This window comes from Otolemur garnettii, unplaced genomic scaffold (assembly GCF_000181295.1).
Source record: "Otolemur garnettii isolate 467f Iridium unplaced genomic scaffold, OtoGar3 scaffold00052, whole genome shotgun sequence".
Lineage (NCBI taxonomy): Eukaryota > Metazoa > Chordata > Mammalia > Primates > Galagidae > Otolemur > Otolemur garnettii.
The window spans coordinates 3,862,829-3,877,428 of record NW_003852447.1 but is presented as its reverse complement, the minus strand read 5'-3'; the positions used below and the strand labels follow the sequence as shown (position 1 = coordinate 3,877,428).

The 14,600-nt window shown below is 38.2% G+C and overlaps 1 protein-coding gene across 1 annotated transcript in view; it reads right to left on the bottom strand.

Moving 5' to 3' along the window:
• Nucleotides 1–14,600, bottom strand: part of LOC111726038 — a 36,690-nt gene that overhangs the window by 10,093 nt on the left and 11,997 nt on the right. Inside the window, exons 2-6 of the mRNA XM_023514393.1 lie at nucleotides 13,659–13,780; nucleotides 10,426–10,564; nucleotides 8,200–8,321; nucleotides 6,397–6,507; nucleotides 1,241–1,347 (exon numbers count right to left, since the gene is read on the bottom strand). Coding sequence (XP_023370161.1) covers nucleotides 1,241–1,347; nucleotides 6,397–6,507; nucleotides 8,200–8,321; nucleotides 10,426–10,564; nucleotides 13,659–13,780 — 601 coding nt within the window. The remainder of the gene's footprint in view (nucleotides 1–1,240; nucleotides 1,348–6,396; nucleotides 6,508–8,199; nucleotides 8,322–10,425; nucleotides 10,565–13,658; nucleotides 13,781–14,600) is intronic.

Below are 14,600 nucleotides of genomic sequence, written 5' to 3'. Positions count from 1 at the left end.
CCGGTTGAGCTATAGGCGCCGAGCCTTTTTTTTTTTTTTGAGACAGAGTCTCACTTTGTCATCCTCAGTAGAGTGCTGTGGCATCACAGCTTACAGCAACCACTAACTCTTGGGCTTAAGCAATCCTGTTGCCTCAGCCTCCTGAGTAGCTGGGACAACAAGCTATTTTTTTGTTGCAGTTGTCATTGCTGTTTAGCAGGCCAGGTTCAAATCTGCCTGCCTTGGTGTATGTGGTGGTGTCCTACCCACTTAGCACGGGCGCCGCCCTAAATTGTTAGTTTTACAGTGATCGTAACCTTGCAGCAATTAGTATGGTGGGATATGTGTGTATTTGAGAAAGAGAGAAAGACAGGGAGAGAGAAACAGAAGAATACAGAGAAGGTAAAATAGCAGGGAGAGAATAAAGAGGTTAGCTATTCAGTATTCCACACAGTGTTAATTATTTCTGGTCTATACCTACATGCATTTTTATTTCTCTGCAGTAGGAACCTTACTGATGCACTAATCCACACATGTTAGTAGATCTCCCTTTCATACACAAGGAAAGAAGCTTTCCTACATCTTGAGTACCCAAATGATGTTATGAAAACAAATTAATCAGCAAGCCTAACTGACCACAAGATCAGCATCTCAAACGACAGACTACAGGAGAATTTTCTAATCAGGACATCCTATCCAGGAACGTAGTATTGCTACCTTAAGAACACTTTTAAAGTCTGAAATTAATCATTGTTGTCCAGGTTAGTATTCTTACATCTTGTTTTATATACTCATTTACAAGCTTTAGTTAATTCCCATTATTTTGTGATAGGATAGCACTATGATATGTTATTTGATAGAAAAGAAAACTGAAGCAAAAGAATAACTATAAAGGCCCACTGGGAACTGATAATCTTATTGTATCCCTCACTGCTAGGTATTTGGGTCATGAAATCATTTTACATCAGTCAAAAATTACATATAACATTTTACAAAGTTAGACAATGAAAGTGTGTTTTTATTTTTCCTTTATACATTTCCTCATGCATATAATCTCACAGTTGATGTTTTTCTTAAAAAGTTTAATAGGTAAACATTTTTGGTTTACTAATCTCTTTTCAAGCCTTGCTAGATATATGTAATAACAAATTTTTTGCTGGGTGTGGTGGCTCATGCCTATAATCCTAACACTCTGGGAAGCCGAGGCGGGCGGCTCTGTCTCAAAAAACAAACAAATTTTTTGTTTGAATAAATAACGTACCTGGCCTGGTCTGCCTCATTAAGAAAATATTCAAAGACATTATTCATGATAACAACATCAGCATTTTGCAGAAGCAAACCCTGGGTACAGATGTCTGCATGAAGCACCTAAAGAAAAATGAGTTCATGTCAGAGAACAAGGATTGTAGAACATACAAACAAACACATACCAAGTGTCCACTGGTTGACTTCTGCTGTGAAGCAATATGAACAGTTAACACTTCTGAAAATGGGAGAAAGTCAGTATAATACTGCTGCTTATAGGAGATATTAAAATATCTAGTAAAAGCCATGAACTTGGGAAAATTCATTTGCTTTAGACTTATTTACTTAGTCATAATTATGCTCTTGTGACTTCAAGTTCAGAGTTTTTTCCACTACAACACTAGTTATAAGGGTCAAAGGACCTAAGTTCAAATTCTGGTTCTGTCACCAACTAGGTGTGTACTCTTAGGTAGTCAATTTCTTCATCAATAAAAAGGAATAATATCTCTCCTGATTCATGGAATCAAATGAGACCAGATAATAACTATAAAAGTAGGTTATAAATTACAAAATGTTAACATGTTAACTGGTCTTGTCTAAGTCGTCATCTAAACATAGTTTGAATGTATCCTACCCCAAAAAGTAAACAAAACAATTTATTTAAAAACTGTACATAGGCCACGTGCAGTGGCTTACACCTTTAACCTTAGCACAGTGAGAGGGTTGCTTGAGGCCAAGAGTTTGAGACCAGCCTGGACAACACAGAGAGACATTGTCTCTACAAAAAATTAAAAAAAAAAAATTAGCTGAGCATGGTAGCACACACTTGTAGTCCCAGTTACTAGGAGGCTGAAGCAGGACGATCATTTGAGCTCAGGAATTTGAGGTTGCAACCAGCTATAATAATACCACCACACTCTAGCCTGGGCAACAGAGTAAGACCCTGTCTCAAAACCCCCTCCCAAAAAAACAAAATGAAAAACTGTACACCTCAAAAAATTAACTTACATTACAGTAAGTCTTGTAGCCAATAGGCAGAACACCAAGAGGAAACATTTTCTTAAAAGCATAAGAAATTTTATTTTAAAAAGAGGAGAATTCTGGGCACAGTGGTGCATGCCTATAATCTTAGCAGTCTGGAGGCTGAGGTGGGTGGATAGCTTGAGCTCACAAGTTTGAGACCAGCTTGAGCAAAATCGAGACCCTGTCTCCACTAAAAATAGAAAAACTGAGGCAAGAGGATTGATTGAGCCCAAGAGCTGGAGGTTGCTGAGCTATGACACCACGGCACTCTACCAGGGTGACAGCTTGACATTGTCTCAGAAAAGAAAAAAAAAAGATTAAAAAAAAAAAAGTGGAAGGGCAGTGCCTGTGGCTCGGTGGGTAGGGCACCGAGGGTGGCAGTTTCGAACCCAACCCTGGCCAATCTGCAACAACAACAACAACAAAAAAAAAAAAAAATAAAAACATAAAAAGGAGGAGAAAAAAGGTTTTACTTTGTTTCTTTTCAAATGAGCATTTGGTCTTATATAATATTTAGAATGTTATGTGATTTTCAAAAAAATTTTTTTTTTGTTTAAAGTAACATTGCTAAAATAATTTAAATTAAGATGGCCTGAGGCCTCTAAATACAGCCTTGAGATATTCTTCAATACAAAGAAAAAACCAGTCACTTCAAGTTTTCTAGATAAGATATGTAGTTTAGACAAGAAATTGATATATAAACTTACTTACACATCACAGGTCTGACACAGTCCTCCCCTTTTCCTTTCCCATCTCTAGACCCTACCACTACACAGCGTAAAAAAAGAATCAGGTGTGGCTCGGCGCCCGTAGCTCAGTGGTTAGGGAGCCGGCCACATATACCAGGGCTATCGGGTTCAAATGGACCTGCTAAACAACAATGACAACTACAACAACAAAAATAGCCCGGCAATGTGGCGGGCACCTATAGCCCCAGCTACTTGGGAGGCTGAGGCAAGAGAATTGCTTAAGTCCAAGAGTCTGAGGTTGCTGTGAGCTGTGATGCTATGGCACTCTACCCAGGGTGACATAGTGAGACATTGTCTCAAAAAAAAAAAAGAATCAGGTGGATCAATTATAGTGCTCTGGAGTTCCCAGGAAAACCCCAAAGAGTAGTTATGGGAAAACTCTGGAATGCTGGCAATGCAGAGGCCACAAGGCAACCAAAATTAATTTAGCCATATTTAATGTGTACCCACCTATGTGTAAGATACTATGCAGGGATATATACTATGATGTATGAGAAAGAATAGCTGCTCTCAAATATGTTATTTCTAGTAATGAGGTGAACAAGCTAGGGCAATGATTTCATATAAATGCCATCAAACGAATAAGCCAACACCAGGGAGACAAACCAGGGAAAATTTACCTCTACCCTAGAGGAAAGGGAAGAAAGAAGAATTTAAACCCATTGGCCTTCCATATAAAGGTAGTAGATAAAACATATACATGTACTTTTCTATAGTACTGAAACCTCATTATAATGACAGTATAAGGTTTTTTAAAAAGAAGTAAGCCCATAAAGATGGGAAGAATAGGAAAAGAAACAATATACATAAAACATTTATAAGTTAGGGGAAAAAGGGGAGGTAGTAAGGAAGTTAGGAGACCTAAGAAAATTGATTTCCAAGCTACAAATGCTAAAAGTTAAGACTCAAATCTTGGCTGGGTGCCTGTTCCTCAGTGGTTAGGGTGTTAGCCGCATGCACCCTACGTGGGGCTGGTGGGTTCGAAGCCGGCCTGGGCCTGCTAACATGAAATAAACAAACAAACAAAAAAATAGCTGGGCCTTATGGCAGGTGCCTATAGTCCCAGCTACGAGGGAGGCTCAGACAAGAGAATCACTTGAGCCTAAGAGTTTGAGGTTGCTGTGAGCTATGACACCACAGCACTCTATTGAGGGTGACAAAGTGACTCTGTCTCAATTCAACTAAGAGTAACAAAATGACTCTGTCTCAATTAAGGAAAAAAAAAATTCAAACCTTATTTATAATACAGAATCTCCAAAAGGGCCATAATTGGTGGTCCCAGGTCAAAGAGTAGGAGAAATACTAAAAATAAGGGAATTTGCTTGAAAGTCAGTTTAGGAAGCAGCCAGCCCCTTATACAGTTTTTTCCAACTCCAACAAAAGAATAGAGGTTTACTTAAGATACCTTGCTAGATATTTCCCAACTAATTAACTGCCCAACAAGACCACTTAATAGCAAAGCCCACAGTTCACAATCCTCACTCAGGTGCTCAGCACTTCAGCTTTTTGTTTCTCACTCTCAAGTATAAGCAGGCAACCAAGGATTTCTAGAATTCTTGAGGAAAGCTCTAGTTAAAAAGACCAAACAACAAAAACAAACAAAAAAGCAAAGAGTATGCCTTGGAGGCCAGTTAGATTTTAACTGGTACTATTTTTTTTTTTTTTTTTTTGAGACAGAGCCTCAAGCTGTCCCCCTGGGCAGAGTGCCGTGGCATTACAGCTCACAGCAACCTCCAACTCCTGGGCTCAAGCGAGTCTCCTGCCTCCGCCTCCCAAGTAGCTGGGACCACAGGCGCCCACCACAACGCCCGGCTATTTTTTTTTTTTGGTTGCAGCCATCATTGTTGTTTGGCGGGTCCGGGCTGGGGATTCGAACCCGCCACCTTAGGTGTACGTGGCTGGCGCCTTAGCCGGTTGAGCTACAGGCGCCAAGCCTTAACTGGTACTATTAAAAAAAATAATCCTAGAGTTGTTGATTTTAGCACCCTTCAAAATCCGTTTGTCTTTAGTTTCAAGGAAGGAAATTGTAAAGGTTTCCAATAGACAAAAAGTGGAATAAAAACAGCTTTTTACTATACATAGAGCTGCTGATGGCCACATAAGCCACAAGCCAGGAAAGTAAGCCAGGCAAATGGGTGGGTGTGTATCTGTGTATTTTCCCTTGAAAAATAAGGGATAGAAATCTTTTAAAATGTAAATAAATGTGTATTTTGTACACCTTTTCCATCTTCTTAGAAAAATCATTATTTGATAATCCATTTATAAGCTATGATCCTTAAGAGTTCATAATATTGAATCTCGCTTTTCGATTAAATTGAAATTCCTGTTAGTTACATAATTCTTATTATGTAAGAGCAGCATGTTATATTGTTTACTACATATGGGATAATGAACTTATTGTTGGGCAATGAGTTTACTCTAATCCTTTGCCTCTCTGATGTGAGAGAGACAGAGAGAAGAAATAAGAGAGACAGGAAACAGGAGAGGAGGAGGGAATAAAATAATTTCCTTCTATAAAAAAAGGGACTGACTAGACCCTTAAACTTACTGAGGTATGTCTTTCAACATCAGATTGCCCTTAACATTAGAGATACTCAGTATTTCTCTGCATTGCCATCAGAGTGTAGGATCTTTAGTGAAATGATAACCAGGACTACATTAGCCACAAAATTCCTTTGCCTTTTTATTTTTTACCTTAAATACAGGGAAAAAGAAAAAACTTTTGTCATAGCCTAACCCAAGGCATTTCCCTATGAACTGTTATTCTGTGGTACCCACAATACCTCCTGAAACCTTACATACAGGAAGATAAAGAACGGTGATCATTACTTAGCCCTTTTGCTTACTTTCAAAATTCAGAGTTAAAATACATTTCTAGCCAACCTCTAGAGATTAAAAAATGCTGCTATAAGAACCACAGCCTGTGGCTCAGCAGGTAGGGCACCGGCCTCATGTACTGAGGGTGGCGGGTTCAAGTCTGACCCCAGCCAAACTGCAACAAAAAAATAGCCGGGTGTTGTGATAGGCACCTGTACTCCCAGTTACACGGGAGGTTGAGGCAAGAGAATCACCTAGGCCCAGAAGCTGGAGGTTGCTGTGAGCTGTAATGGCACAGCGCTCTACCGAGGGAGATAAAGTGAGACTCTGTCAAAAAAAAAAAAAAGAACCACAGCTGATATGAAGAAAATTAAGAAAAAAATTTTATTTTCTAATAAAATTAGGAAAGAGAAATATGAGTAGGATACAATTATAATAACTCATCTCTATTAATATTTTGAAAGATTAAGTCAACTTGATCTGTTAATACACAATGGCAACCAAAAGAGATTTGAAAACATCACAAGAAGAGATTTGGCTAAGTTATATAATGAGCAACAAGAAAATATATTTTAAAAGGTACCTGTATTCTGTCAGTGAACTGGTATTTTTTTATGATCATTTCCTGCAACCGGCAAAAATCTCCATTCAGTTCTACTCCATAGAGTTGCACTGCTGAACTGTAAAGATAACCCTAAAATAGGGAGATATGTAATGGAGCAAATAAATTAACTTCTAGTTGAAATTTAAAGAGCCAAATTTAAAAAACTATAATAAAGTAAAAATAAAGTGAAAGATAAATAACATCATGTAGCTTATATAAAACTTGCAACTTTCAGAACTTGAAAGACTCTTACTGATCAAGGCCTTGATTGTAGTTCATTAATTCTCATTATTTATAATAGTTATAGTTTTAAAGATAATTTTTTCCTGATAAAACTAGGTATTCAACAAAGTCAGAATGAGAAAATTCTGTTTAATATCCAACTTCTGTAATTTCTTGGGAAGTTACATCAGAGGAAGGCAAGAAGGAGTTAAGCTGTGGGGAATACAATGGAAAATCATGCACAGTGTGCCAGTAGAGAGGCTGGCCTGAGGTACTGTTTGGGTTAGGAAAATCAGCCTGGTGATTTGTCAAAGATAATCAACCAGTTAATTAATAAGGATAATCAAGAACTGACTATATATTGTTATATTTCTAGTTTTGGTTGCAGTAACAATAAAACAATAATTTGGAGGGAAAGACCAAATCATTTTCTGAAGATCATTTAATAGCAACTTATGTAAAAACCAAATTTATATCTGTAGATCATAGATTTTTAGAGTATGTTCAACAGGGCATATGCAGGCATTCAAAAAAATTTTATTGACTTAATCAGTGACTAATAGGAATAAAAATGACAATATTTTAAAATTTCTCAATGCTGACACTATGAGCATAAATATATTAGCCTTACACTTTTCAAACAAATCAGAAAATTGACTAGGGTAGGCAAAGTATGGTAAATAATCAGTCTCTGACATTCTCCAAGTAAACAACAATTTGATAAATTGTATATTTTCTATTATGGCTACCTTTCCTAATTGAGTCTTGAACACTGAAAAATAAACTAAGCACTAAAGAGTTAACTTTTTCTGTTGAAAACAAGCCATGATGCTGGGAACTGATAGTGCTTGTTTCTGGCATGAATCTCGAGGGCTGTTGGCCACATGTTTTAACAAGTCTACTAATGACAACCAGAAACCACATTAGAGTTTTTTGATAAAACTGTTTAAGAACATAAGAAAGCCTCATGATTTGAATTTTTCTAAAATGCTACTTTGAAGAGATACTTTAGAAACAAACATTCAAACTGAGGATCATAGAAAATTAGAGCAAGATGTATCGTTGGCTATCATTTAGTGCTCATTTACAGATGGGGCACTAGAAGCCCCAAGTTGCTAACTGACTTGCTTATGGCCATACAGCAATTTCTTGGGTCAAGTTAATTTGTCAGTTTTTTTATAAGAGTTCTTATCAAAGCTCAGCATACCAATTTAGAATGGCACCAAAAAACGAAAGGGTTAGAAGACAGCAGTGACCGATAGGATAGCAAAAGTGTCATGAAAGTCACCTGCTTCTGTTTTGTTGATATTCCTTCATTTTTGTTGCAGAGACAAAGTAGTATAGAAAATCATACAGCCTGCCTTTAAAATTCCAAATTCAATTATTACCATCAAGTAGAATTTAAATTCTTGCTGATGCTATACTATTTTAACCTCCTTATTCTGTTACTTTAATAAATAAAGCCAAGCTGTCACCTTGCATGGTGGCAGGCAAAGCTGTTGTTAGCAGGAGAAGAAAGTATTTTCCAAATGTTGAGTATGTCCACAAGCTGGACTTTACCCCATAAAGGACTGTGCCGAGCCTGGAACCAACATCAACCAAGATCTTTCCGGACAGATCAGGGAGAACATGATGATACATGAACTTCAATTCCATGAGGGAGAAGGAATGAGAAATAAATCCTGGAGAATTAGAACAGAGTGAACGTCAAATTTGCTTAGGCATGAATAATAACATTCTGTACTTTGAATTTTTTTACCTATATTTATAAGATATATATCACAGTTTTTTTCCCTAACCAATGAAATCCAGAGGTTATTTAGAAAAAAAATAACTTTGTTTTTATACTCTAAATGGTAACTAAAGAATAAATATTTAGTCTCTGCCATATAAGACCTCAAGGGAACAGTTACTTAGATGACCATCCCTATCCCTGTGCCCTTCTTGGGATGTCCTGGGTTTTCCCTTCTTCTTCTCCCTATGACCTGTTGCTGCCTGGAATGGTTTTCTAACTTCCATACCATCGGACTTTCTCACTTAACCCCAGACTCAAACCTCAGAACTGCCTTATACTGCTACAACGATGTTATACTACCCAACAAACACCCATCTCTGGAGTTATGTGACGTGGTGGCCCTGACCAACCTAGAATGTGTCCTGGAGTACAAGAGAGAAGTGATATGAAGCGAGATTAAGATAACTCCAGAAATTGCTCTTATCCTGCTTAGCTTAACTGCCACATTTCTAGCCTCTCAGTCTATCTTCTCACTCCAATTGCTGTCATGAAGTAAGCATCTGGGATAGCCTGAGTCTGGCTTTCTTCTGATATGGAGGTAACCCTAAGACTTACTATATTATATTCTACATAATATAATGGGCAGGAAGGGGGAAACTTTGGTCACAACAAATAGATAGTGGCAAAGAAAATGGAAGCAGGCAGGCCAATCCTTTGAGACCAGGTCTCAGAGTAATTCTTAGTGGGGCGGGCTTGACCAGTGTAGTCCTTATCTCCCTAGGATCATCATGCTCATCATTCTCTTTGGCATACTTGTACTTCTCTGAGCTACAGAGTCACTGTTAATGTCCTGTAGCTAGACATGCCCCATGTCATGTGGGAGGAAGCGTTTACCATAGCAATAGATGTTTCTGAGTCACTATATTTATCTGGGCTGGCCTGGGTACCCAGTCATTAAAAACTTGGTTTTTATAGGCAGATAAATCTTCAAATTATTACTTGCCGATTATAGCTCTCCTGTGAATTGCTATAAATCAGAGATCTATTTGACATAGTGTTATAATTCACTTTTTAGTTTTTACTCTGTTGTTCTTATCCACATCCTTTTCATTTTGTGAATTTTAACTACCTCAAAAAGAAATTAGAAGTATTATCCAGAAATAGAATCTTAAGCCAGTAAATCAGAGAAATTTAATCCCAAATTATAATATAGGTAAAATATATTTGTATTAGCAACATATTCCAAATTTGGTAGTTGTTAACCTTTGAGAATATTTCCTCAATGAGTAACATACTTATAAGCACAAAATTATTTACCAGGAGGGATAGCCCACCCTGTACAACAACTCTAAATCTAATTAAGCTGGGAGATACCTGCCTAAAGCAACAGACCAATCATACCTAGTTTGAACAAAGAATGTATCAATAGAAGCCTTAACATATTGGCAGCATAGAATTAGTATAGTTTTGTATTTTGGACATAGGTACTGAGGCTGAGGGGCAGAGATGCAGGAGCCTGTCACTAGAGTTGCTCTCTGTTATAGTTCAGGATGCTTCACTCGGTCACATTATGGCCTGATAAACTGCTTTTCAAGATTACCTCTGTCATCTGAGTCCATGCCCACCCAATAACATCTGCTCACTGTATGACTTCTCAAGTAAATGTTTTCATAGGGAGAACATTTCAGCTCCCTTGGAAGTTATATTTCTCATTGTAAATCAGCGTATGGTTAATATTATTAATCTCTGTTGAGTATGTAGAGTTATGAGTTGGTGGTCAAGGATTCAGTCACTTCTGATTAGTTTCTGAATCTAAGAGTTACCTCTAATTAAATAGTTTTTAAGTGTGAAAAATAGTTTGTAGATGTGCCCTGGGGAACAATAAGTAGCCTAGCCTCCCTATATAAAATTTCTATTAATACTCAGTTTCCTTAATTGCTGTAGATGTTTAAAAAAATACTGAATGGCTTGGTCAAAAATTTGTATACTCATGACATGTAAAAAAAAAGTACACATACAAAGTCATCAGATTTGCATGCCGGAGCCCCTACCTAAAGGTGCTGTCTTGTGAGAGCCACACACCATACAGTAGTTTCTGCTCATTTTTCCCTCCTCACATAATGAATCAATAAAGTCTTCATCATAAAGGAATGCATCAACGTGAACTGTGGGGTCTGGCTGCTGCTGCATCTGGTGGGAAGAGAAAAACATCAAAAGAAACTCAGTACAAAGAAATTTCCTTTTATTGCTAAATAAGGCAAAACATCAGTGGTTCATATGCTAAAATTTTGAGAGCAAAAAGAAGGCACAGAAACATAAATTTCACTTATTCAAGTCAGTAACTGTTCTTTTTTCATTTTATTTCTGAGACCCCAGCAACTTTTTATTTGACCTAGAATGATGCAAAATAGCTTTGAAGAATACACAGAATTTTAGTTGAAAGGAATATTAGAGATCATCTTGCCCATCCTAAGTATTATAGTATATTTTACAGACAAAGAAATTGATACCCAGAGAGATTTCTTGAAATAGTAGAGGGGAAAGTTGAAACTAATACCAGGTCTTCTGAGTCCTACATGGCAGTGACTTACCAAGTAATATTAACAAGTAAACTTTGCATTCTAGGCAAATTTTTATTATTTGAAAACTTTGCATTCTAGGCAAATAATAAATAATAAAAATGTTATTAAAACTTAATGCTGGCTCAGTGCCTGTGGCTCAAGCGGCTAAGGCGCCAGCCACATACACCTAAGGTGGCGGGTTCGAATCCCCAGCCCGGGCCCGCCAAACAACGATGGCTGTAACCAAAAAAAAAAAAAAAATGGCCGGGCATTGTGGCGGGTGCCTGTAGTCCCAGCTGCTTGGGAGGCTGAGGCAGGAGTCTCGCTTGAGCCCAGGAGTTGGAGGTTGCTGTGAGCGTGATGCCATGGCACTCTACCCAGGGGGATAGCTGGAGGCTCTGTCTCAAAAACAAAAAAAAACAAAAAAAACAAAAAAAATTAATGCTTACAAATACTAGCCCTTTATTCATATTCGTGATATAAGTTATAATAGGGAGTGGCTACAAAGGAAAGTGTCTGACTCCTACTTTAACTATAATAAAGAATCCTATTTGGCTACCTACAAATTATATATCCACTTACACAATGAAAACTATGTTATAAATATGTAAAAATCAGGTATGGATATCTATAAAGAAAGAAAGTGAAGATAAAAAGACCTTAATTTGTTAAAAGACTGTCGATCAGCTGTTAACATACAATGAATACTTTTCCCCTCTCATCTTATATATTGTGGTATATACAATAAGACTGCTTTATTAATAATATTCAGGCAGGGTGCAGTGGCTCATGCCTGTAATCCCAACACTTTGGGAGGCTGCGGAAGAATCACTTGAGCCCAGGAGTTTGAGACCAGCCTGGGCAACATAGTGAGATCCCATATCTAAAAACAAAAAGAAAAAAATTTTTTTGTTTTTTTTTTGTTTTTGAGACAGAGCCTCAAGCTATCCCCCTGGGTAGAGTGCCATGGCATCACGCTCACAGCAACCTCCAACTCCTGGGCTCAAGCAAGTCTCCTGCCTCAGCCTCCCAAGTAGCTGGGACTACAGGCGCCTGCCACAACGCCTGGCCATTTTTTGGTTGCAGCCATCATTGTTGTTTGGCAGGTCTGGGCTGGGGATTCAAACCTGCCACCTTAGGTGTATGTGGCTGGCGCCTTAGCCGCTTGAGCCACAGGCGCAGAGCCAAAACAAAAAAAATTAACTGGGCCTGGTGACACTTTAGCTACTTGGGAGGATGAGGTGGGATAATTGCTTGAGCCTAAGAGTTCAAGGCTTCAGTGGGCTATGATCATGCCACTGTGTTCCAGCCTGGGTGACAGAATGAGATCCTGTCTTAAAAAAAAAAAAAGCCAAACTATATCATAAATATTTCTCTCAATTTTTATACTATTCACTATGTTCCTCCATTGAGAATCTACTCTCAATATCTGGATGGCTATAATCCTAGCACTGTTGAAAGCTGAGGTGGGTAAATTACTTGAGCTCAGAAGTTAAAGACAAGCCTGAGCAAGAGTGAGATCTCATCTCTACTAAAACAAAAAAACTACCCAGGCATGGTGGAGCGTGCCTGCAGTTCCAGCTACTTGGGAGGCTGAGGCAAGAAGGAGGCTTGAACCCAGGAGTTTGACGTTGCTGTGAGCTACGATGATACCACAGCAGGGCACTCTATCCAGGGTGACAGAGTGAGACCTGATTTTTAGGAAAAAAAAATTAGTAAAAAAAAAAAAAGTGTACAGGATTTCATTTTTCTTCTCCAGTATTATAGGCTGAAAACCACACAGAGGATTGCTGTTTTTTAGATTAGTTGGTAAAGAAGAGTTATTATTAGCTTTGTTTTATAAAACAATATTCATAACATAGGACTCAGGAGGCCTGGGATTTGAAGGAACTTGAATGAGGGGGCTATATGGAGAAGAAAAATGAGAACTAATTCTAAAAATAAAGGAATAGGCTCAGCACCTGTGGCTCAGGTGGCTGGGGCGCCAGCCACGTACACCCAGGGTGGCGAGTTTGAATCCAGCCCAGGCCCACCAAACAACAATGACGACTGCAACCAAGAAATGGCTGGGCGTTGTGGCAGGTGCCTGTGGTCCCAGATGCTCGGGAGGCTGAGGTGGGACACTCGCTTGAGCCCAGGAGTTGGAGGTTGCTGTGAGCTGTGATGCCACAGCACTCTACCCAGGGGGACAGCTGGAGGCTCTTGTCTCAAAAAAAAAAAAAAAAAAAAAAAAACAACGAACAGAAGAATAAGGAAAAATGTGCAATGTGAATATAGGAGAAAGAAATATACCATGAGCTTCACCCTTGAAAAGAGTGGGGCGAGTGGAACAGTGAAGAGAAAACCAAGACAATTGTGTAGGCAGGGCTATATTGTTGGCCATTGTAGGGCAGTGATTGTTTTTTATTTTTGAAAGCTTAGCAAACAGGATGCTCTCAGAAAATATTTGCTGAATGAATAGCACTAGGGAGACAAAGGGTTAAGGCAGCGGTTCTCAACCTGTGGGTCATGACCCACAGGAACTGTATTAAACGGCCATGGATGGCATTAGGAAGGTTGAGAACCACTGGGTTAAGGACTCAGAAGAACTGGGGACATAGTTGAAGCACTAAATGAAAAACTACTTACAACTGAAGTTAGGACTAATTAGATGAGAAAGGTGTTAAGGAAAAATAGGAGAATGCTTAAGTAGCACTAAGAGCAAATTATTGTAATGTATTTACTTTTTGAAGGGCTAGCTGTTCTGAAGAAAGCATAGCTTCTAGAGGCAAGTGATTACGAAGGTCTTCTGCTATGCTTTTCAAAATGATGTCCTTATTATCTTGAGTGAATTCATCAAAATCTCCTAGACCAAAAAAAAAAAAAAAAAAAAGCTCTTACAGTTGTAGTCATATTTAGCTTAAGTGATTACAATGCATGCATTTTCCATCAGAAAGCACCAATTTGTAACAATAAATAAACCTTCCAACCAATTACGGATTCAAGTTGTAATTCAAGTTCTACTTCAAATACTGAACTTTTCCTTTTTCCAAATTGGTTATCATGTAAAAGCAAAGACATTTTTTAAAAACATGTAGTATTTTAACTATTTTTAACTTTATTTTTATTCAAGAACACTACTGCCACTAAATTTTAGGGCCTTAAATGTACTAACAACTAGTCAAATATTTCTTCTGTGATCACACAGACTTTAGAAATTAAGCGTCACACAGGGATTGTTATGAAAATAACCCTAATCTGAGTATCTCTGACTCTAACAAAATGTACCCAAGACATCAGATAAGAAGCACTAATGTCTTAACATTTAGCACCAATTACACAACAAACTACAGTATTCTTGTTCCGCTGCACTAAGCAGCAGATAAAGTAATAATTAAAATAGCATATTTCTGATGGCTATGGTTTACTTTTAGATGGTCTGGCAAAAGAGAAATGTGTATGGCAACAAAGGCAGAAAAAGTATGGTTAAGAGGTTGTTGGTGAATCTAGACAAGAGTATAGAAGTTGTGCTCACTGTTCTGTTGTTTCAAATTTTCTATGGATCACTGACTTTAAAAAAATATCGGCTCGGCGCCTATAGTTCAACTGGCTAAGGCGCCAGCCATGTACACCTAAGGTGGCGGGTTCGAATCCCCAGCCCGGACCTGCCAAACAACAATGACGGC